This window comes from Podarcis erhardii (genome assembly GCF_964252035.2).
Source record: "Podarcis erhardii genome assembly, chromosome: 7".
NCBI classification, from domain to species: Eukaryota; Metazoa; Chordata; class Lepidosauria; order Squamata; family Lacertidae; genus Podarcis; species Podarcis erhardii.
The window spans coordinates 82,546,353-82,571,393 of record NC_138511.1 but is presented as its reverse complement, the minus strand read 5'-3'; the positions used below and the strand labels follow the sequence as shown (position 1 = coordinate 82,571,393).

The 25,041-nt window shown below is 46.4% G+C and overlaps 1 protein-coding gene across 10 annotated transcripts in view; it reads left to right on the top strand.

The window, feature by feature from the left end:
- The window catches only part of ARHGEF1 (Rho guanine nucleotide exchange factor 1), a 68,506-nt gene that overhangs the window by 3,197 nt on the left and 40,268 nt on the right, over window positions 1-25,041 (top strand). For 9 of the 10 annotated variants that reach the window (XM_081868744.1, XM_081868743.1, XM_081868742.1 and 6 more), the window contains exons 2-6: window positions 13,217-13,321; window positions 14,308-14,391; window positions 16,068-16,187; window positions 18,807-18,908; window positions 19,863-19,905. In XM_081868744.1, the coding sequence (XP_081724870.1) occupies window positions 13,295-13,321; window positions 14,308-14,391; window positions 16,068-16,187; window positions 18,807-18,908; window positions 19,863-19,905 (376 nt within the window). In that variant the 5' untranslated portion in view covers window positions 13,217-13,294. The remainder of the gene's footprint in view (window positions 1-13,216; window positions 13,322-14,307; window positions 14,392-16,067; window positions 16,188-18,806; window positions 18,909-19,862; window positions 19,906-25,041) is intronic. The other variant, XM_081868738.1, reaches the window with a different exon arrangement.

Genomic DNA, 25,041 nt, shown 5'->3' with positions numbered 1-25,041 from the left:
AACCAATAGTGTGAATCTGTTCCCCACTACAGTGTGCAAAGCTGCTGCTCTCCACATATGTTCAACTAGTTCCCCATGGGTTGGTTCATGTGTTGCTGCTGGCGACTGGTCGTGGGGGCAGCAGACTCTGCCTAGCTTGAAAGAGCGGTACCCAAAATTATTCTTAGGACAACTTGTCACTGTTTTACTCAAAAGGATGCTGTTGTGTGTGTGCACCAGGACGAAGGGGTTGCATTTTTGAAAGGATCCTGTGTTTGTGAGTGGAAGGTGGCAATTTAGTGTGTTTTGTGCATTGCACCCCCACTTTTGCCCCCACCCTCCATTTCAGATGTTGAAAGACCGTTTCCCCCCGCTCACAATTCCCAGACTTCCCTGGGAAGATGGATTGATCGCTTACCCGCTCTGGATATTGTAGCTCTGTGTGAAGGACAAGGTGTTTCTGACAAACTGCACTTCGCAGAATACTGCTTTAAATGTGCTCTGCGGCAGCACTCCCTGCCCCAAGGAGCTTCCAGTTAGAATTCTGACAGTTGAAGCAGACAACCGAGGGAAATGCGAGAAGGACAAAGGAGCAAGTTCAACTGACGGCTAATGACAAGCCTGTGTGATTGCAGCAGGAAATCGCTTTGCCTGCCTTGGCTCGTGGCCTGCTCTCAACAGAGGCATGCTAGTTCATGTTCAGTCTATGCACAGGATGCCATGCGTGGCACAAACCAGCAAATGTTGTGTGTTGGGGGGGGGGGTTGGAGGGCTCGCTGTAGTGGGCCCCAAAACCAAATCCTCATGTCTGGTGCTGGGGGCACCCCACAGGCTGAAACAATTGGAAAACAACAGGCGTGGCTTTGCATGTGCCTGCCACGTGCTCAGAGGACCACAGGAAGTGACCCTAGTGTTGTTACTCTCATTGCTTATTGGACTGTTTTTGTGTGGTTTTCTTTCCCTCTGTCTCACGCCACTCTTTTTCAGACAGAAATCAGAGCAGCTCAGAACAATAAAGCCATAGCTGTACCAAAACAATGTAGAAAATACAAATGGAAAACGGGACTGTATAAGCAGGCCTTATTTTGCCAATCTGGTGCCTTCAAGATGGTTGGGAGTCCTTGGTTGAGGAAGGCTGAACCAGACAAAACAACAAAATGGAGGCTCATGTAGGGAAGAAAAGCTGTGACGAAGACCTCTTGGGGGGAAAACAGAACTCCTGTTTGAATAGGAACCAATGTTAGAAACCCAGATATATTAGCTAGGTGCCAAATGGCTCCTTAAACCAGGGTTACAGTTGCCAAAACAGAATGCCTAGTTGCCATTTTGGGGCCAAGCAGCTCAAAAGTTATATTTTTCAATACAGTCATACCTCGGGTTGAAGTAGCTTCAGGATGAATATTTTCTGGGTGCGTTCCGCAGCGACCTGGAAGTAATGGAGTGCGTTACTTCCGGGTTTCGCCGCATGCGCAGATACTCAAAATGACGTCACATGCATGCGCGGAAGCAGTGACACGCGCAGACACACAGTCGTGTGTTACGCTCGCTTCAGGATGCGAACAGGACTCAGGAACGGATCCCGTTCGCATCCAGAGGTACCACTGTACGACTTTTTGGTTCTTGAAATTGTGCTCTGATTGTGCAGATAATATAACGGATAGAATTCTACAGGATGTGTTGGTAGGGTGTGAAAACAGGACAGATCCAAGGATTTCCAGGCAGGCAACTCCAGATGGTGGAGACGTCAGGTGCCCCCCTGCCCCCCCCCGAAATCTTTACTTGGTCGCAAGTGACTGTTACCCAGGTGCAAAAAGAGTCTGGCACTGGCTAATTTCGAATGCTGAAATAAACATAGGGAGCTGTCTTCTACTGAGTCAGTCCATCCAGTTCAAATTTAATAAGTAAATATTGTCTACACCGGCTGGCTGTGGTTCTTCATCATTACAGGCAAGGAATCTCTCCCTGCTGGAGATGGTGTGGATCTTCTGTTTGCCGTGGGGGCATCAGATGTTGTTGAACTACAACTTCTATCACCTCTGACCATTGGCCGTGTCCACTGGGAATAATGGGAGTTGTAGTTTCAGCAGCATCTGGAGGGCCAGAGACTCTCCATCCCTGCTCTAACCCACTGAACTACCAGCTTCCCTCAACCCATCTAAAAACATTTAGTGTTGGTGCTAAGCAGGCTTTCCTAAGGAGTCTGTTTTATGGTGTTAGCTCTGCAACCAAGAAACCCTCACTTCTCAGAGATGTCAACATCCGGAGCAGGGCTTCAGAAATTATGCAAAGTGCTTGTGGGGTGGTGAGAACTGAGAAAGGAAACCTTAAAACTTATAAGAATACATACAAATATGTAAGAAGACCCACCTTTCTCCCAAATGCTGCTCAGCGGTCCCTCTTGGTTCTCGCCTCAGTCAACCAGGTGGCTTCACACAGTGCATACTTAAACTTGAAATTTGCTCCCAGAAGATGCAGTGAAGGCCACTCGCTTATGCCCCCAGCAGATTCCTGTGGTCTGTCAGAGGGTTTCTCATGATGTGCGTCTTTTAGTGTGCGGCTGACCCTGTTCTGTGTGAAATAACATTTCTGCTGAGAGATAACGGGGACCCACTATCTGCATTTTGGGAAAACAATTGGAGTTATTTTTGTTTTCCGACAGGTTTTCTCAGCCGGATAAATGGGCCTTGATCGCACGTGTCCACTTCTTAGGGTTTTAGTCATCTTCTAAATGTATTTGGTGTTGCTTTTTTAAAATAAACCTGTTTCTTATATGTAAATCGCCTTGAGACAGTCTTTTAGAAGGCAGTTCATAGATTGATGGTGATGATGGTATGATTAGTAACTTAGATGACTGTAGAAGAGGATATTGTGTGGGATTCTAGAAACAGTACGAAAGCCTGTGCTGATTTGCACAACTTTGAAAAGATCAGAGCAAGATGCATTGTGGAGTTTTTGTGGGGGTTTTTGCTGAGGTGGAGACGACAAGTACAGCACTAATGTTAACATGAAGGCAACATGGATGAAGACATGCTTTGCAGAACACAAACTTCGTACGCAGGAACCCTTTCCGCCCCGCTGTGCAAAAAGATTCCTCACTCTGATGAGATCTTATGCCTTCCCCCCCCTTGCCTCTGCTAAACAGCTGGAAGAGGAATCTCGGGGGGGGGGGTGCCAAGGGGGCAGGATATCACAGCAGGAGGAGTGACTGTTCCAGCAATTCTCAGAAGACTGAGGAAGCCTGCAAGGAAGGTTTTGTCTTGGGACTGGGGGGACATCAGCGGAGCCTGGAGCTGGGAACCAGATCCAGGCTGCAGTTGAGAGGGGGTTGAGAGAGAGGCATGTGGGCTGGTATAACCAGGAGAGTGGAACTGAGGCTACTAAAACAATTGGGGAATCTTTGCGCAGTACAAAATTAACGTAGGCAAAGTCATTTAAGCCAGCCTTTCCGTGGATTTCCAGCTGTTGCTGGACTCCATTTCCCATCAGCCCCAGCTAGCATTGGCCAATGAGCAGGGGCTGATGGGAGTGGTAGTCAGATAAGGGCACTGGCACCCCAGTTCTGGCCTGCAGGATTCACCACCAAAAAGCCAGCGTACGTACATAACTTTGGAAAACACACACAAGATACCAACCAAATTCAAGGAGGACAAATCTGTGAAGGCAACGGGGTAACCTTCATATTCAAAGGCAGCAAAGCCCCATTTGTGTAAAGTGCTTTGATACCACCCAAAGAATTCTGGGAGCTGTAGTTTGTTAAAGGAGCTGAGAGCCGTTAGGAGACCCCCCTCCCCCATTCCCCTCAGAGAGTTCCTAGAATGGCGTAACAATAAATCCCTCTTCATGGGAAAATTTGAGAATTGCGGGTCTGTAAGGGGAATGGTCCGTATAGTTAAAGCTATGGTTTTCCCAGTAGTGATGTACGGAAGTGAGAGCTGGACCATAAAGAAGGCTGACTGCCGAAGAATTGATGCTTTTGAATTATGGTGCTGGAGGAGACTCTTGAGAGTCCCATGGACTGCAAGAAGATCAAACCTATCCATTCTTAAGGAAATCAGCCCTGAGTGCTCACTGGAAGGACAGATCCTGAAGCTGAGGCTCCAATACTTTGGCCACCTCATGAGAAGAGAAGACTCCCTGGAAAAGACGCTGATGCTGGGAAAGATGGAGGGCATAAGGAGAAGGGGACGCCAGAGGATGAGATGGTTGGACAGTGTTCTCGAAGCTACCAGCATGAGTTTGACCAAACTGTGGGAGGCAGTGGAAGACAGGAGTGCCTGGCGTGCTCTGGTCCATGGGGTCACGAAGAGACGGACATGACTAAACAACAACATGGGGAAAGGGGGTATCCTAACGACTCTCAGCACCCTTAACAAGCAACAGCTCCCAGAATTCTTTGGGAGGAAGCCATGATTGTTTAAAGGAGACCCGCTGTTCCGTTCACAGAGCTACAATGTTTGCAACGGTTTATAGACAATACCTCTTTTTTAAAAAAAATGTTTTTTATTAGGAATTTCAACAAAACATTTTGTCATATAACATATCATCCTTGATCCCCCCCCCAATTTTCCCCCTCCCCATAAAGTAACCCACCCTCCCCTCCCGACTTCCCTCAGCTCCACTCTCAGGTTTATCTGCAAGTGTTGTTCTCTGCATGTTAAAAAATTGTATAGATCCTTAGTTTGTCTAATTGAATATTGTTAATAAAAGGTTTGTGAATGTTTATTCAAAACAGGCTCTGGGAACTATAGCTCTGTGCAGGGTATAATGGACCTCCTAACAAGTCTAAACACCTTGGGAGCTCCCAGAATTCTTTGCAGGGAAGCCATGACTGTTTAAAGTGGCATTGTGTGGTGCTTAAAATACGTGATGTGAATTTTAACCAGTTCTGAATATTGGGCGACGGGGGCAGATAGGGCATCTACATGGCATGTCGAAGGCCCTGAGTTCAATAAGTGGCATCCCTAGATAGGATTGGGAATGCCCCTGTGTCTGCAACTTTGTACAGTGTCTGTCGGCGTGAGCAATGCTGAAATAGATGGGCCAGTGGTTTCACTTGGGCGCGAGGCGGCTTCCTGTGTTCCTACTTCGACACTTCCTGTCGGAAGCAGAAAGCTGCGCTAGATAACCCAGCGGCTCTTTTCGCACGATTGCATTGCCTCCGTAACCCTTGAGATTTGCTCCCCTCCCCGCGCTAAAGGTGACACAACTGCCTCCCCCCCACCCCCACCCCTGCTGAGATAGCTGATCTCTCTCTCTCTGCACTTGCAGGAGTGCGATGTGTCTGTTCTTTTTTAAATATATATATTATATAATTATTTTTTTTAACATATTCTTTTCAGCAATCATTTAACACAGTTTCATATCTTATACAATTTTTTGACTTCCATCAATCACATCTGAATATTTTCCAATCTTTTTCACTTAATTTACATTTCTTAATTCACTATTACTTTTAATTATCTTAACTGATAGCTTTCTTCATAATCTTCTTTGCAATATTTCATATATTCCTCTGTACAAAACTTCTTGTAGTCCTACTAGCATAATTTGTTGATTACAGTTGCTCTTCAAATAATTCATATGCTTCTTCCAATCTTCTGTAAATCTCTGGTCCCGCAGATTTTGAATCCTTCCTGTCATCTTATCTAATTCTGCATAGTCCATTAATTTCATCTGCCATTCTTCTTTCGTTGGTAATTCTTCTTGTTTCCATTTCTGGGCCAATAATACTCTTGCTGCTGTTATTGCATATAAAAACAGTTTGTTATCCTGTCTATTAATATCTTCTCTTACAATTACAGATAGGTAGCCGTGTTGGTCTGCCATGGTCAAAACAAAATAAAAAAATTCCTTCCAGTAGCACCTTAAAGACCAACTGAGTTAGTTCTAGGTATGAGCTTTCGTGTGCATGCACACTTCTTCAGATACACTGAAACAGAAGTCACCGGATCTTTCTATATAGTGAGAAGGTGGGGAGGGGTATTACTCAGAAGGGTGGTGGGAATGGGTGATTGGCAGATAGCTGCGATGAGCCTGTTGACGACTCTTAACGACTGCAATAGGTCTAACAGGAAAAAGCAAGGGGTGAGAAGGTGAAAAATGGCATTGTCATGTATAATGAGATAAGAATCCAATGTCTTTGTTCAAACCAGGTCTCTCCATAGTTTTAAGTTTGGTGATAAGTTGCAATTCAGCAGCTTCTCTTTCCAGTCTATTTCTGAATTTCTCACCCCTTGCTTTTTCCTGTTAGACCTATTGCAGTCGTTAAGAGTCGTCAACAGGCTCATTGCAGCTATCTGCCAATCACCCATTCCCACCACCCTTCTGAGTAATACCCCTCCCCACCTTCTCACTATATAGAAAGATCCGGTGACTTCTGTTTCAGTGTATCTGAAGAAGTGTGCATGCACACGAAAGCTCATACCTAGAACTAACTCAGTTGGTCTTTAAGGTGCTACTGGAAGGAATTTTTTTATTTTGTTTTTCTCTTACAATGCCAAGTAAAAATGCTTTTGGTTTTTTAAAAAATGTATATTTCAACATCTTTTTCATCTCATTATATATCATTTCCCAGAAGTTTTTCACTTTCTTACATTCCCACCACATGTGATAAAAAGTTCTTTCTTTTTCTTTACATTTCCAACATTTATTACTTGTCTTATACATTTTAGCTAATTTCACTGGTGTGATATACCATCTATACATCATTTTCATCACATTTTCTTTTAAAGCTTTACATGCTGTAAAGTTTAATCCTTCTTTCCATAATTTTTCCCAAACTTCTAACTGTATATTATACCCGAAATCTTTGGCCCAGTGTATCATAACTGACTTAACTTCTTCATCTTTCAACTGCCATTCCAACAGTGACTTATATATTTTAGACAATATTTTACAATCATTTTCTAATACTTCTATTTCAAATTTTGATTTTTTTTATCATCAAATCCATTTTCTTTTAAATCTTGTTTAAACATTTCATTGATTTGGTGATAGTGCAGCCAATCATTCACATATTCTTTAACTTCTTCATAAGGTTTCATTTTCCATTTACTTCCTTCTATTTGTACCAATTTCTCATATGTGACCCAATTTTTACTCATGTTTATCTTTTTCACACTCATTGCTTCTGATGGAGATGCCCATCATTGTGTTTTACATTCTAATAGGTTTTTATACCTATCCCATATTTCAAATAGAGATCTTTGGATTATATGGTTGCCAAATCCTTTATGGACTTTGGTTTTGTAATACCATAGATATGCGTGCCAACCAAATCTATTATCATAACCCTCTAAATCCAACAAATCTGTATTTTCTAACAACATCCATTCCTTTAACCAACAGAGGCAGGCTGCTTCATAGTACAATTTCAAGTCTGGCAAGGCGAAGCCCCCTCTTTCTTTGGCATCCGTTAACAATTTACAGGGGCCTCCCACTGCTGCCGCGCCACCAGAGCACGATTTCTGTTCTCATCCTGAAGCAAAGTTCTTAACCCAAGGTACTATTCTGGGTCAGCAGAGTCTGTACCCTGAAGCGTATCTAACCTGAAGCATATGTAACCTGAGGTACCACTGTATTAGCAAATCACTGTATGTAAGCCATTTCCCGTTTTTCTCAAGTGGCTTGAGCAACAGAGCTTCAGTTGGTGAGAGCCACCACCAAGGAGTCTTTTGTTCTATTAAGTCTTTATATGTCTCCCAGACCCTCATGGCATTGTCTATTTTTAATATTTTTTCACTCTTTGCCACTAGATGTCACCCTCCAGTGTTAAACAGTCAAAGAAAGAAAGGGATGAAACAAGAAAACTTAAATTCAAAATTTTCCACCTCTTGTTTGGCTAATCCACCGTTCCGGAACAGCAAAGTTAAATTCACCCCCCAAAAACAAACTCAAATCATTAAAATTAAACTTCTTCTGCCACTTGCTTGGCTAATCCACCACAAAGCTTTCCCAACGTAGTGCACACAAAATCACAAATTCCTTAATATTGAGGAAGAAAAATAAAAAATAAAAACCACCACAAGCCTTCCAAGTGTCCTAATAAAAACCCCCAAATAAAAATCAAACCAATTCTTCCGCCACTTCGAAATCCCACTATCCAAAAAATAAGAACAGGTACAAAAATGAAATCAAGATAGAAACCCATCCACCAGTTTGCTAACAGTCCACACCCAAAAAATAAAAAAGGGGGAGGGGTGTAGTTCAGCGTCTTTTTTCCGCTCCTCTCCTCCTCAAAATAAAAATAAAAATATACAATCTGCAAATCCAAATCAATTCCTGCTTGGGCTTAGTAGCTTTCTCCCTACACACTGCCATCTGGCATTAGTAAAAACTAAAAAGAATAAAATAAGAAGTACGAAGTTTCCTAATTTTGACTAGGCAGTTCCGCATAAACAAAGGTAAAAGGAAGTTCTCCTTCTGCTTTCTCAGAGATCTTTGGGCCGGCAAAGAATATCCAAAGTACCATATTTTTCGCTCTATAAGACGCACCAGACCACAAGATGCACCTGGTTTTTGGAGGAGGAAAACAAGAAAAAAAATATTCTGAATCTCAGAAGCCAGAACAGCAAGAGGGATTGCTGCGCAGTGAAAGCAGCAATCCCTTTTGCTGTTCTGGCTTCTGGGATAGATGCGCAGCCTGCATTCGCTCCATAAGACGCACACACATTTCCCTTTACTTTTTAGGAGGGAAAAAGTGAGTCTTATAGAGCAAAAAATACGGTAAGAGGTTTTCACCCTTTTTATATACAGTCTGCTTCTATTAAAGTTTATATTTCCGCTGTAGGTAAAATCGTAAGTTTACTGTTCTTTATCTGAGTTCAATTCCCAGACGGGGCTGACCTCCTTTTTTCCACCCCGCTGAGAGGTGGCTGTTCTTATATCACTTCCTCTTGCAGGAAATTGGCTCTCTCTGTAAATTCGCCGAGCTGCTTCTTTTGTTATCGAGCCCGGCTGCAGCAGGTGCGGCTGCTCATTCGGGCTCGGAGGAAAGGGGGAGTCCCTGAGGGGCACAGGTGTCTGGTGCATGCGGGTCTTCACCCCCAACTCTTGTCGTTGCTCAAGAAACAGAGACAAGGGCGATGGTGTGACTCACTTCCTAGCTCGAATCTTTTGCCTGCTTGGCTACAGGTAGCGACCGTCGCGAGGGCAGATGGGGAATGGGTGTATATTAAGGGGCTAAGACCATTTTGTGCCTCTCCCATATCCTTCAAAGCACCTTGCATCAGTGGTCCTGCATCTGCAGCCTCGGAGTCCATCTTGTTGCAATCCATTCCATCTTGTTCAGTGGTTTTCTTGCGCCTGACATTTCTGCCTCGTCCCTCACTTGTCCGCGAGGGCTGCAGCTGCCCTTAATCCTCGGCGCAGCTGATTCAGCCTTTATTATTGTCTTGCAAAATGCCTTTGCAAAGCGTTTCTTTCTCATTCTTGCATTGGGCCGGGCGAAGGCCCGGTTTGACACTTCTCTGGGCGCCGTAACAAACTTTGTGGCTAAGCAAAGGAAGTGGGTTTTTCACATCGCACACCCTTGAGTGTGTGAAATACATGTGTTCTCTTAATTTTATAATGAATGATTTTAGAGTGTTGTTTGTGCTGTACTTTTGTACTGTTTTATTGTTGTTAGCCGCCCTGAGCCCGGCTTCGGCTGGAGAGGGCGGATATAAATAAAATTTATTATTATTATTATTATTATTATTATTATTGACGGTTCTGTGGTTTCTCTCACATAATTAATTTGTGTAATGGCTTGTTTTATTTAAGACAGGGCTTTGCTTGCATGTTTCTTTGCAGTATTTCCATACTATACTATACTAATATTGTCGTATTATTACGACAATAAGTGTTTCACCCTGGGCCAGCAGGGGGATACTGTGTATAGTTTTCACTCAGGTCTGTAGATAGTTTTCCCTCAGGTCCGCGTCAGTTATTTTAGGCGGGAACTCTGGGCTGTTGTTACAATGTTGACAGCTGGCTGCCTATAAAAGCAGGCCGGCTGTCAACATTGTAACAACAGCCCAGAGTTCCCGCCTAAAATAACTGACGCGGACCTGAGGGAAAACTATCTACAGACCTGAGTGAAAACTATACACAGTATCCCCCTGCTGGCCCAGGGTGAAACTTCACTACATAACAATAAGCATCGATTGAAAAAAGAAAATATTCAGTAGAATACAAAAGGCAACTTGTTTACTTGAGGAAATAAATGAACCCTGTGGCAGTTTGAGGAGAGGGGACGTTATGGGAGTTAGATGGTGACAAATCCTCAAGCTTCCTTCTTCTCACCTCTCCTCCGGGCAACAGGCCACATTCCCAAAATTGTGGTCCTTGAGGTTTATTCAGGTGGTCCATTGTGTGTCCACATTAAATATCCACCTTGATTTTTAATTGTATTTGTATGGCTTCTGTTGTTTCTCATATTGTATTCCGTTGAATGATGGTTCGAACGCCAAAGAATTCAGCTTGTAATACAATAAAATACAACATAAGAAATGAAAGAAGCAATAAAAAATGAAGTTTTAAAATCATACAGCCTCTAGCACAGTACATTGCAATTGCTACAACAGGCAGAATAATCATTTAAGTGGTCCACCAAGACCCTCTAAAATTTTCAAAATTTCCTACCTTAATTTAAGGAAGGGTTTCCCAAACTTGGGTCTCTAGCTGTTTTCAGACTACAACTCCCATCACCCTGACCTTGCAGGACCCAGTATCCAGGGATGATGGGAATTGTAGTCCAAAAACAGCTGGAGACCCAAGTTTAGGAAACCCTGATTTAAGGTATTTACTGCACCATGGCACTGAATTAGGCTCTCAGTTTCTATGGTGTGAGGCCACTTCTGCATGAATCTTTTAAAAGCACGCAGAGCATTAAAGAATGTGGATGAAAGCTGGGTCACAGTCCACTCTGAAAGGTTTGTCACCCTTTCCAGACAAGCTTCTCTGTCTTTTTTAACATACACATCACTGGCAGAACTTCAACAATAGTGTAGCTTGACAGAGAAATGTGGATGTTTGCTTTTAATTTCTGTTTCTTTTGCGGTTGCTAAAAAGCCACAGAGCCATTGGTCAGAGAAAAATGTAGCTATGGCTGGGAAGCCTTGCCTGCTAAAGCAGCTTGACGCTTGATGTAATTCATTGCATTGCGTGTGTATGTATGTATATATGTATATATATATGTCCATAAAAGCTACTAATTCTCAGAAAGTTGTGCTTCTCCCTATACTTCATCTGGTTGGCCGTTTTGTGGCCTCAAAGGGCGAAAAAAGGGGGGCGTTTTCTGCTATTCCTCTGGGAGACCACACAAAGAAGCAATTCCTTCTTGACTACAAGAGCGGCCATTTATGAGTCTTCTGTAAACATGTCCTGAAATTGCTTTGCAAGCTGGTTATTTTGTGTGTGTGTGTGTGTTTGTGTTTGTGTGTGATTCTGCTGATGGTCCATAGATGGGGGCATAGAACCATAGCATTGCAGATTTGGAAAGGGACCACGAGGATCATCTATCTCAGGCTTCCTCAAACTCGGCCCGCCAGATGTTTTTGGCCTACATCTCCCATGATCCCTAGCTAGCAGGACCAGTGGTCAGGGATGATGGGAATTGTAGCCTCAAACCATCTGAAGGGGTGAGTTTGAGGAAGCCTGATCTATCTAGCCCAGGGTTTCCCAAACTTAGGCCACCAGCTATTGTTGGACTACAACTCCCATCATCCCTAGCTAGCAGGACCAGTGGTCAGGGATGATGGGAACTATAGTCTGAAAAAACAGCCATAGACCCAAGTTTGGGAAACCCTGATCTAGTCCATTTAGGTGCCGAAGTTGACTTCTAAATTGCAAGTTGTACTGTTCCCCATAAGGAACGCGGGTGGCACTGTGGGTTAAACCACAGAGCCTAGGGCTTGCCGATCAGAAGGTCAGTGGTTCGAATCCCTGCAACGGGGTGAGCTCCTGTTGCTCGGTCCCTGCTCCTGCCAACCTAGCAGTTTGAAAGCACGTCAAAGGGCAAGTAGATAAATAGGTACCACTCTGGCGGGAAGGGAAATGGTGTTTCCATGCGCTGTTCTGGTTTGCCAGAAGCGGCTTAGTCATGCTGGCCACATGACCCGGAAGATGTACGCCGGCTCCCTTGGCCAATAAAGCGAGATGAGCGCCGCAACTCCAGAGTCGGCCACGACTGCACCCAATGGTCAGGGGTTCCTTTACCTTTACCTTACTTTTCCCCATTAGGGGAACGCCCCAGAGTGCTAACCACCCTGTGGGCAATTATTTTTATCCTTCCTTTGTGCCACCACTAGGGGACCCCAAGGTAGTCATCACTCATTAGGTTTTTTTTACCTGTTCTGCAAAATGATACAAATAATGCATGTGGGAAAATAGATAGGCAATGCCCTAGAGATGGGTATCTGGGGCTAAACCTCAATAATCAGGCTGGGAAACCTCAATAATCAGGTTATTCTGTCCCCCCCACCCCACCCTGGGACATTGTGTGTGAAGGCAACCCAGGCCCAGCACTCTTCAGAGTTTTGCAATGTGCTGTTTTGATTCTGACCCATATTTTTCCCCAAACCGAGCTCCTCCCTGGCCACTACTGCCAGCCGTTTGGAAAGGTGCCCTTTATGAGTCAGGCTGTCTGTGGGGTGTGGAGTTTTCCTCCTGCTTGACTCTCTTTCTCTGAGGCCTCTTTGTAGGTGACAGAGGCAGTATTCATGCAGCATTCACCTCCACCTAGTGCAGGAATTTCTGAGTAATGGGGGGGGGGGAGAAAGAGAGGTGGGGTGGCCTTGGTAGCTTGAATACCTCTCTGTGTATGAAGCCCTCCCCCCTGCTCCAACTTGCTTTCCATTCCATCTCTTCTCTCCCCCCCCCCCCGCATCTCCCATATTCTTCCTGAGGACGGGTGTGTATTTTTCCTGAAAAACCGAATCCTTGCAAAGTTGGGTTTTATTTAAAGAGAGCAATCATTTAGTGGAAATCCATGCCATGGTTTTTCTAAGCTCATTCAGTGCACGTGATTTCCCACCAAAGAATCCTTCAAACTGTAGTTTGACCCCTCTGAGCTACGATTCCCCAGCGCCCTTAACAAACTACAGTTCCCATGATTGTCGTGCGGTTTGAAAGCGCGTTGGATGTGGGTCTTGGAGCAGCGATGGGGAATGTGTTATAAACCGAACTCCCAAATCTGTGTGCTTCTCCTCCACAGTCCAGTTTGTGATTTTTTCATTTTTCTGTGCCCCCCCTAAAGGTAGATGCTGACCCTGAACACTTGGACCCCTTGACTCAGCTGCTGGGGACTTATCTCCACCCGCCCCACAGGGGCAGAATGGAGTTGGAGGAAGGATACAATGGGGTGAGTGATTGGCATGGTGAGGGGAGGGGAAGGAGATGGGCTTCTGTACAGAGAGGGGTAGGACAGACAAAGTTCTAACCTGCCCACCCCCCAGAAAAATAGTGTTTCCCAAATTTAGGTCTGCAGTTGTTGGACTACAACTCCCATCATCCCTAGCTAGCAGGACTAGTGGTCAGGGATGATGGGAGTTGTAGTCCAAAAACTTCCTGAAACCCAAGTTTGGGGAACCCCACCACAGAGCAAAGATAGGGAGCATGTGGTGCTCCAGACATTGTTGGGACGCGGGTGGCGCTGTGGGTTAAAACCACAGAGCCTAGGACGTGCCGATCAGAAGGTCAGCGGTTCGAATCCCCGCCACGGGCTGAGCTCCCATTGCTCGGTCCCTGCTCCTGCCAACCTAGCAGTTTGAAAGCATGCCAAGTGCAAGTAGATAAATAGGTACTGCTCCGGCGGGAAGGTAAACAGCATTTCCGTGCGCTGCTCTGGTTCGCCAGAAGCGGCTTAGTCATGCTGGCCACATGACCCAGAAGCTGTACGCCGGCTCCCTCGGCCAATAAAGCGAGATGAGCACCGCAACCCCAGAGTCGGCCATGACTGGACCTAATGGTCAGGAGTCCCTTTACCACAGAGCAAAGATAGGGAACCTGTGGCGCTCCAGACATTGTTGGACTCCAACTCCCATCATCCCCTGCCAGCAGATCCAATTGCCAGGGCTAATGGGAGTTGGAGCTGGAGACTGGCAACCTCTGGAGGGCTCCCTTCTCCATTTTAGAAAGGGCAGTGCTTTTTTATAAATCAGATTCACTGATTGGCAGCTGGCGTTGGTGGTTTCTACGCAAAACACTTGTTATACGAGGGGTTTTGTGGGTGGAGAGAAAGGTCTGTTTTGAGAGTGCGGGGAGTTTCCAGGGTGCCCAGCTGGGACCTCAAGCAGGGTAAGGCTTCTCGATGCTGCCACTGAGAAGGTCTCGCTTCTTCCTTTCCAGAACCCGGCACTGGGTGCCCGCAGTGGGTCGGCCATGGCGATCATCGGAGCGGAAGACGAGGACTTCGAAAACGACATTGAGCCAGTAAGTGGGAGGTTCGGGAGAGGCCAGGGTTCTAACAGCAGGAGGAAGGGCACGACAGCACCATAGCTCAGTGGCAGAACACCTGCCTGGCATGCAGAAGGTTGAATCTTCGTCATCTCCAGATGGGGCTGGGAGAGCCCCTTCCCTGAGTCCCTGCTGCCGGCCTGTGTTGATCAGACGAACCTTTGGCCTCCAAACTACCGTTCCCATCCTCCCTGCCAATTGGCCATGCTTGCTGGAGCTGATAGGAGGTCATAGCTGAGCAAGAACAGGAGGGCCAGAGGTTCTCCACACGTGGGGTAGACAGTGCTGAGCTGGGTGGGCTTTTTAGAAGGAAACTTGTTGTGAACAAACACCGAGTGTGAGCTGGAAGGAACTGTGTTGAAAGGACAAAAAATTCCTTCCAGTAGCACCTTAAAGACCAACTAAGTTAGTTCTAGGTATGAGCTTTCATGTGCATGCACACTTCTTCAGATCGTGTGCATGCACACGAAAGCTCATACCTAGAACTAACTTACAGTGGTGCCCCGCATGACGAATGCCTCGCTAAACGAAAAACCCGCAAGACGAAAGGGTTTTCCGATTTTTTAGCGGCATCGCAAGACGAATTTCCCTATGGGCTTGCTTCGCAAGACGAAAGCCCATGGGGAAATCTCCGGGGACAGCGGGGAAGCGCAGCGGGCCTTCTCCTCTGTTCCCGGACTTGTCCTAAGGCTTGCGGTGGGAGGTCCGGGAACAGAGGGGAAGGTGCGCAGCGCTTCTCCTCTGTTCCCGGGGCTTGCGGTGGGAGGAGGGTTTTTCCTCCCCACCGCCAACATTCAGAACAGCCTTCTGAATGTTGGCGGTGGGGAGGAAAAACCCTCCTCCCCCGCCAGCCTTCAGAAGAGTTCCCGCCTAGGCTGCGGATAGCAGCCTGCTGCCCCTCGCGCGGGGCAGCAGGCTGCTATCCGCAGCTTGGAGAGCCCTCTGGACCTCTTCTGATGGCGGGCGGGGGGCAAAAGTCTTTGTCCCCCCTGCCTGCCTTCCCGGGGGCTTTTAAATCGCCCCGGGACAGCGGAGAATTCATCCGCTGTCCCGGGGCGATTTTAAAATGCTGGCGGGCGGCAGCGAAGGCTTCGCTGCCTCCCGCCAGCATTTTAAGATCGCCCCGGACAGCGGAGAAGTCCTCCGCTGTCCCGGGGTTTTTTAAATGCTGGCGGGAGGCAGCGAAGGCATTTTAAGATCGCCCCGGGACAGCGGAGAAGTCTCCGCTGTCCCGGGAAGGCAGGCGGGGGGGGGAGCAAAGACTTTCGCCCCCCCCCCGCCAGCCTTCAGAAGAGGTCGGGGGACAGACTGTCCCCGGACCTGGTCTGAAGGCGGTTTCCATAGGAACGCATTGATTGATTTTCAATGCATTCCTATGGGAAACCGTGCTTCGCAAGACGAAAAACTCGCAAGACGAAAAGACTTGCGGAACGAATTAATTTCGTCTTGCGAGGCACCACTGTAGTTGGTCTTTAAGGTGCTACTGGAAGGAATTTTTTGTTTTGACTATGGCAGACCAACATGGCTACCTATCTGTGTTGAAAGGAGGCAGTGAGGAGAGGGTGGGGTGGAGAAGGTAGAGTGGGGGAAATCCTGATTTAACAACACTCACTCACTCACTCACTCACTCACTCTTTCGTTCCTCCTCTCAGTTCCAGAACCCGGATGCTCAAACCAGCATGTTCCAGAGCCTGGACCTCTTAACACGGCATCCGGCCTACTTGATGGTTTTTCTGCAGCATGTGGTACTGCAGTTCGACTCCAGCCCTGTGGTAAACCTTGCATATTTTTTTTTGTCATTGTTGATTTATTAATCACCTTCTAAACCACCCTCTCAAGACGATTTAGACCATGGGTAGGCAAACTAAGGCCTGGGGGGCCGAATCCAGCCCAATCACCTTCTATATTTTTTTTAAAAAATAATAATGTTTATTACCTTTTCCAACAATTTAAACACTACAAAAAATAAAAACAATACAATACAAAAGGGAAAAAAGCTACATTACACTAACAAAACACTAACATTAAACTAAGAAAACAAAACAAACACAATTTAAAACACATCAAATAGTTTCAATGTCTTATCTTTCATTCATTTCTTTCCGCGACCTCCTTGCACCTCCCTTTTTGTATTCCACTTCTATTAATTTTTCCAGCAATTCCTTTCCATCTTCCTCTATTTTTAATCCTATAATCAGCCCAATCACCTTCTAAATCCAGCCCACGGATGGTCCGGGAATCAGCGTGTTTCTACATGAGTAGAATGTGTGCTTTATTTAAAATGCATCTCTGGGTTATTTGTGGGGCATAGGAATTCATTCACCCCCCCCCAAAAAAAATATAGTCCAACCCCCCACAAGGTCTGCTGAAAAGTTTGCTGACCCCTGATTTAGACATAATTTGCACTAATTATCAGCTTCAATAGTGAACTTCCCACGTAACAAGACTTTTGACTTTAATTCTTTGCACTGATGCACTGGCAGCTGGAATGGCAAGGTTGACAAATGGAATAAGAGATCAAGATGAATTTTTTTTTAAAAGAAGACTGGAAATGTTTTGTGGATTATTTGGAAAATTACTGTAAGCCTATTAAAAAGTTAACAGTAACAAAGTAAATTCTGCAGTAACAATTGCTGAGATATAAAAATGAGAAAATGAAAAGAGGGGTTAATTAGAATATGTGGTGGAAAAGAAAATGATGAAGTGAACATGGAAAAGGCAGGGGGAAGTCTAAACGAAATGTGTATTTGGTATTTGGATTCTTATTTATTGTTTTAATTGTAAAATGAAAATGATAAATACATTTTTATTTTTTTTAAAATGGAATCGCATTGTGCAGGTTTTTCTGGGCTGCACCAGTTTCGCCGACAGATGATGGAATTGCATGTTAAATGCAGCCTAAAATATACATATACAAACATATACAAAACTAGCCTGCTGGGGAGAAAAGGCTCTATCCCAGCTTTCAGTGTTGCTAAAACACCGTCCTATCTATGGGCTTATACCTGTTGTGTGGCATAGTTCTCAGTATGTGAGAGGTTCCTGGCAGAAGCTCAGGACCCTGTAGCTATTCTTGATTTCGTCCTTGTATTGTCAGCTGTTGTTTCCACCCAGCAAGTTTCTAGTCCCTTTTATTAAGTGAAATTTAAGGAAAAACCTGGGGGCAGGTAGGCATTCTTAGCTCATTGCTCAGTAAAAAGCAAACCTTCACCAGTCACCCATTGCTCCAGGCCCTGCAGGCAAGGGCACTGAGATTATTTACGAAGCACTCAAGAATATTTTTTTTAAGTGCTGTACAAACAGTAGGATAGACCTGCGCCCAGTGGCTTGCAGTCTTATAGGCACAATAGCAAAAGGAGGAGGTGTGGGTAGGGAAGGGAAGGGAAAAGCCCATTCGGATACCAACCGTGTTTTCATTTAGCGTTGGGCTGGATAAAGATCAGTAAGCAAGACAGTCTCTACTGCAGGCCTGCAGTCTGATAGACACGACACAAAAGAAAGTGGAATGAGGAGGGCATGGGAAAATAAGCAAATTAAGGCTCCGAGTCTTAAAAGTTAATGTAATACATCAACACTGATAAATTCTGACATCATGACCATGAGGTCAGTGCAGGAAGCAGTTATAGATGGTGTAGACCCAAATGGTGGTTGGTCCCAGCCAAGCCAATGGAGGGCGTTCCATGGTGTAACCTTGCCCTCTCATGCGGGCAGGCAGGATGATTGACAGTTAGTGGAAGCAATGATAACCTGGCTTCAGTTCCCTGTTTTACATGTATGGACCAATGCAGAGGGGAGCAGGGAAGGGCCTTTCTGAACTTCCCTTCCTTCTCTCATTTAATGTTGCATTGATTAGGCCTGGAGTGTTGTTTTGGTTGTTGATTTTATTTTGCATTTCTGTGCCACTTTCCTTTCGAATGAACCCCAAAGTGACTTATAAACCATAAATAGCAATGGCATAATAAGAGCATCACAAGCACAGCGTAGATCACATAATTAACAAATCATCAGCAAAACAATAGCAGTCTCTAAAACCCTCTTAACAAACGAGCAACTAAGAAATAAGCTAACGCTCGCAATTACTGCGTCAGTCATATTATATGATTACCAAATCAATGGGGCATTTATAATCTATAGAATGATATTAAACAAGACAGCAACTAAAAATAAGCTATTAAGTTCTCTCTCACACACGCACACACCTTCTCTCAATGACTCATAATCTTTCACTCTGCTCAGTTCATTAAAACACACATACCCATCCATCATCTGGGAGTTTTGGGGAGTCGCCATCTTGAATTGGCACAGGAGGGCCAGGTGAGAAGGAATCCGGCCCCGCCTTTCCTCGGCCGGCTGCCAGCTGCTTCTTTCCTAACTGCCTCCCTTTCTTTCAGCTCTGTTACCTTCACGTGGACCTCATACTGAACCACCTTGGGGCCAAGGAGGCGAAGAAGCAGTTTGTGGAATTCTGTCATACGTTCCTAGACAAAGCCGGGGTAAGGCAACTCTGCAGGAGAGCGCTTCACGGTGACGATGGTGATCTTTAGGAATCTATACCCTACGGGTGGTGTTCTGATAACTGTACTCAGAGTAGACCTGCGGAAATTACTGGACCTCACTTTGTCCCATTTATTTATTTCAAAGGGTCTCCTCTGAGTAAAACATATAGGCCGCATTCACGCCATAGGTTTAAAGAGCTGTGATAAAAACCAGAAAGTTGTGGCTTGCCTCCCCCCAAAGGATCCTGGGAGTTGTAGTCTGTTATGGGTGCTGAGAGTTGCCAGGAGGCACCTCCCCTCCCCCTTTATTCCCCTCAACAGAACTACAGTTCCCAAAGTGGTTTAACAGTCAGTGCCTCTTCAGCAGCTCCAGGAATTGTAGCGCTGTGAGGGGAAACATGGGGCCTCCTGGCACCTTTTTTTTAAAAAAACTGCAGTTCCCAAGGTCATTTGGGGGGGAGAGCCGTGTTTGAAGTGGTGTCATAGCGCTTTAAATGTATGTTGACTTACCACCCTCTCTGTCCACAAAAGTACATGAGGCAGCATACATAAGATGGACACCATACGGAAGTACATTGCATTGACAAACAGAAGTTGAAAACAAACTAGCAGCAGTTTTAAAAGCAGAAAATGGGATAGAAAGTGGAGAGCCTTGAGACACTCCCTTCCTCTTCTCCAGCACCACTTTCTCCAGCTGGCTTTAACCAGCGTTCTCTCATAACCAAGATTCGAAAGCTCCTGCAATTATTCCACTCCTTCTACAACTCGAGTGGTTTAGTAGCTGCCGGGCGATTCCCTCACAGGCCCATTCAAGGGTTTGGGGAATCTCACATGCTGCCTCAATGATGTCGGGGATCCACATTTACCACAATTCAGGTTCAGCCTGGTCCACCACACGTGGCAGAATGAGGGGGTGCTTGTTCTAATCATTATCCCTTATCTTTTTGGCAGCTGCTGAGGGTCCCTGTTCCATCCTCCGTCCAGTTTGAGCTGGGTAAGACCCAAAGCGAATGATTTGCTTGTTGTGCGTGAGTATGCAGTAGGGAAACAGAGCTTTCATCTCTTTTGCACTGAGGAATTTTGCAGAAAGAATACGTTTTATGCAAAGTCAACCCCCTGGCGGTATTATTATTATTTGCAAATTATTATTTTTTTGCATAGTAATTTACATGCATTCAGAAACGCCATAGATCCTTTTACGAAAGTCCTGGCAGACTGTGGTGAGCGAAGCAAATACAGTTATGGGTCTTGTGTAGTTTGACGTAATTGCAGGAGAGCCATGGAATTTTGCTGCTGGTAGCAAAGTCCAGCATCCTGAAAACACTGGCATTTTTTGTTCTGCCGGCTAAAAGTCAAGTTAGTTATCCATGTGGATGTGCAAAGTGTGTGGGCATTGCCTGATGGCAACTCTGGAGCAATAGGGGAAGCCTCAGGTGTGTGGGGGGTGGTTTTTTTTTTACCATGACTTACCAGGAGTTTCATTGGACAGGCATACCAGAAGGTGCTCTCAATAGCTGAGGACTCTGCTTCCTGGCTGGCAAGGGCAGGAATAAAATTATGCAAGGTTGCTTAGTTTATGCAGGATTCAGTTTTTGTTTATATGTGAAGCATTTTCATATTAAGTGCAAAGTTTTTGGAAGAGCTGCAGGACCAGGTAATTGGAGCCAGAGGGGAAGTTGCACAGAAGGCAGAAAGTTTTGCAAGATAGTTGAAGGCACGGCAAGTGAGTTTCATCACTGCCTTGGGCAGGGATGGCCCCTCCCGGTCCAAAACTGAAGAGGCTTTTATGGCACAGTAACTCCTAAGGCCTATGAGCTGTTCCACACCTCACCCTCCACTCCTTGCAGTTAGTGGTCTAATGGTTAGAGTGTTGAACTGCGAGACCACGCAATCCCCCTAGCCAGCTATGAAGCTCACTAGATGACCTTGGGCCAGTCACTTGCTACTCAGCCTGCCTCCCTTGCAGGGGTGTTGAGAAGATAAAAAGCAAGGCGGGGAGAACCACACCCCCTGCCTTGAGCTCCTTGGACGGAAAGGCAGTACAGTGGTACCTCTGGATACGAATGGGATCTGTTCCGGAGCCCCGTTCGCATCCAGAAGCGAACGCAACCCGTTTCTGCGTGTCGCAATTTGCCGCTTCTGCGCATGCGTGTGACGTCATTTTGACCATCTGCGCGAGCGGCAAAACCTGGAAGTAACGCGTTCCGTTACTTCGGGGTCGCCGTGGAGCGCAACCCAAAACCGCTTAACCTGAAGCAACTTCAACCCGAGGTATGACTGTACAGTGGTACCTCGGGTTAAGAACTTAATTCGTTCCGGAGGTCTATACTTAACCTGAAACTGTTCTTAACCTGAAGCACCACTTTAGCTAATGGGGCGTCCTGCTGCCGCTGCATCACCGGAGCCCAATTTCTGTTCTTATCCTGAAGCACTATTTCTGGCTTAGTGGAGTGTGTAACCTGAAGCGTATGTAACCTGAAGCGTATGTAACCCGAGGTACCACTGTATATAAACATAACAAACGCAGGAAATACTTAGGGAAAGGAGCTGCAGGGCTGAATTCAAATCCCTCTGCCCACTCTGGAGTTGGCGATCCTGGTTGCCACACAGCAGACATGTTGCAAAATCACGTTGTAAGCTCACGGCAAAGAGGAGCCGGGAGTTGACTTAACACTTGTTGCTGCACTTCACGAAAACTTGTAACATAATGTATAACTACGTTGGGTCTCCGGTGGTGCAGCAAGGCTGCTTGCCTGGTTCCTGGTCCCGTTCTACTCCCTTTCCAGATATTGTCGCCTCCGCCTCTCCCTCTGAGCTGCAGCCCCTAAACTGTTCTCCCTGCCTCCCCCCCCCCAGCAGTCTCTGCGGCTTGCTCCCCCTCCTGGCTTTCTAGCTCGCAGCAGTCGGGGAGCCCCACCCAGCTGGTGAAACTCTGTGAAACTCTGTGAAAGGCAGGAAGTTGGAGGGCTTGGGGGGGTGGGGAGTGAGGCAGGGAAGGCTACTGCTCTCCCCCGCTGCCCCGGCCAATTGATGAGCTCATCTGGAGCCACGGACTGGCCCTGCCCATTCCTCCTGCCACGCTGGGGGTTGGGGGGGGTTTAGAAATCTGAGTGCAGCCAGGCAACGGGTCCTGCGGCTTTGTGGCACCATCTAGTGGGCTTGCCTGCCAATTGCAGCTGACTGCCACACACTCTGGAGAGTGCCCAGCCTCAGAAAGGAATTTCTGATATGAAAAATGTGCCGCGGTGCCACACGACTGTGGTGCCACATGGTGGTTAAGCATTTGGGAAAATCTCTACAGGCAGAGTGAGTGTGTGTGTGTGTGTGTGTGTGTGTGTGTAAGTGGGAGGAACTTGTAGGAGACAGGACTTTTGCACTGGGGGGTGTATGCAAGAGGAATGAAGAGATAGGGGGAGAAGCACCATTCACTCCCCCCTAGAATACTGAAAGGGGGTCGGGGGGGGAGCGCAGGGCCACCCCCTGTCTCTACTTCCTGTGAATGAGTGAGCTAATGTGTTTGTATATATATTGCACAGAGAGAAGGCAGGGGTGCAAACGCAGGCGAACCTTTGGATTCGGACCACATTCGTGCCATTCGTTTGAAGCAGATATTGCAAAGCTACCCTTCTCAGAGTTCCTTGTGACAAGGGATTGGTTGTTAATCCCTTCTGGAAACTGTAGTTTTCAGAAGGGGATAGTGGGAGGGTGTTTCCTCTTAGCGCCCTTAACAAACTACAGCTCCCAGGATTCTTGGGCGCTGGGAGCCATGACTGTTTAAAGCAGGCATAGGCAAACTCGGCCCTCCAGATATTTTGGGACTACAACTTCCATCATCCCTAGCCAGCCAGGACCAGTGGTCAGGGATGATGGGAATTGTAGTCTCAAAACATCAGGAGGGCCGAGTTTGCCTATGCCTGCTTTAAAAAGGGATGTCGTGGCTCTTTAAATGTGCTGCGTGAATGTGGCCTTAGAAATGGCTGGGGGAAAAGGAATCATCATCATCACCAGAGATACTGTCATTTTATAGATAGACAGATAGATAGATATGAGAGAATTATTTCTGAACCACCCCCTCATCGAAAAAGTCTTGGCTGGCATGCAAAAGTGCGAACGAAACCAAGCAACAGTAAAAAAATAAATAACTTGAAGCCAGGAAATAAACGTGACAAAATGCAATAAGGCAAGGGGAAATAAAGAGGGTTGTTTTTTTTTTTAAAAAAAGGCTGAATAAGATGACTTTAAAAAAAAATATTTTAAATACCTGGGAGAGCTCTCTATACTTTGTTCTTAAAACAGAAGAGTACATTATTCCTTGCGTAACCCAGGTTCCAAGATCAGTGGCCCCCTTTCTGATGTCTGAGAATCCAATTCAGCCACCCAGTTCCCCCATATTTCTGAGATTTCACCCAACAGTGCTCACAGATACCGATATTTATCTCCATAGTCAAAAGGACTAGAAACCTTTTTTTATATAGTGTATAAAGTAGAGGGAGGGGAAGTGATTGTAATTGTGTGCAATCATAGATGTGCTAGGTACATGAAGCCCTACCGGGACGCGGGTGGCACTGTGGTCTAAACCACTGAGCCTCTTGGGCTTGCCGATCGGAAGGTTGGTGGTTTGAATCCCCGTGATGGGGTGAGCTCCCGTTGTTTGGTCCCAGCTCCTGCCAACCTAGCAATTCGAAAGCACGCCAGTGCAAGTAGATAAATAGGTACCGCTGTGGGAAGGTAAACAGGATTTTCGTGCACTCAAGTTTCCGTGCGCTCACGGTGTTCTGTTGTGCCAGAAGCGGTTTAGTCATGCTGGCCACATGACCTGGAAAGCTGTTTGTGGACAAACACCAGCTCCCTCGGCCTGAAAGCGAGATGAGCGCCGCAACCCCATAGTCGCCTTTAAATGGACTTAACCGTCCAGCGGTCCTTTACCTTTACATGAAGCCCACATGCTGCCAGAGGGGCTAGCCCCTTCCATGATCCCCAACTTAATGATTTTTGGGGGATTATGAGTGTTCATGCTGCTGGCAGCCCCATTCCCCCTGCTGCCACTTAATCAGCCTCAAGTTTTTGCAGATGGTTAATTCACCTCTCCTTGTATAAAGGTAAAGGGACCCCTGACCGTTAGGTCCAGTCGTGCCGACTCTGGGGTTGTCGCGCTCATCTCACTTTATTGGCCGAGGGAGCTGGCGTACAGCTTCCGGTCATGTGGCCAGCATGACTAAGCCGCTTCTGGCGAACCAGAGCAGCGCACAGAAATGCCATTTACCTTCCCGCCAGAGCGGTACCTATTTATCTACTTGCACTTTGACGTGCTTTCGAACTGCTAGGTTGGCTGAGCAATGGGAGCTCACCCCGTCGCGGGGATTCGAACCGTCGACCTTCTGATCGGCAAGTCCTAGGCTCTGTGCTTTAACCCACAGCGCCACCTGCAACCCTTGTATAGACCCCTCCAATTGTCATTGTAGGTCTCCAAATCTCAGGCTCTGGATCCTCTTTTTCCCCACCCTTTCTAATCCCTCAGCATTTTTATTAGATATACCCAGGGACTCCTGAAAGCAAACAGGCCCTTGCGTCATGAGAGCACAGCTGCACAGGAGCAGAGGTGTCTCTCTGCTCCTCCCCTCATTGAAAGGGGGCCACAAATAAACAAACAGCTGCTCCACCCCAGAGATGACTGCATTACCGTCCTAGGACAGCTTGCTCTGATCCAGAGGCAGCTTCCATGTTGGCGGCACGCCAGAGACAGTGGCATCCAAACAGCTGCAAGCGATTTGCCTTGACGATGCTATGTTTGCACAAAATCACAGAGGAGATGCCTCCCCTTTGGAGCGATCTCTGAATCCCAGGCCAGTTCTCCAGTCAGTCCTGCAGGCTGATCACTTTTTGTTTATTCCGCAGGCTGGCTGCCAGGACAGCTGGGAGAGCTTTGAAGGCCTTATTTTCTGAATCTCTGCGGTTGTTTCTAGTTCGGTTTGAGGATTTGTTTATTTTTATTTTTTTTAATTGCTCTTGTACAAATATAGCAGCAAGAATACCCCTCTGGACTTTAAGGATACGGACCGTGAAAGGAAGCGACGTGGACTTGGGAAAGTTTCTAGGACACCCTTGTAGCAGGAACAAATATGGCATTGAT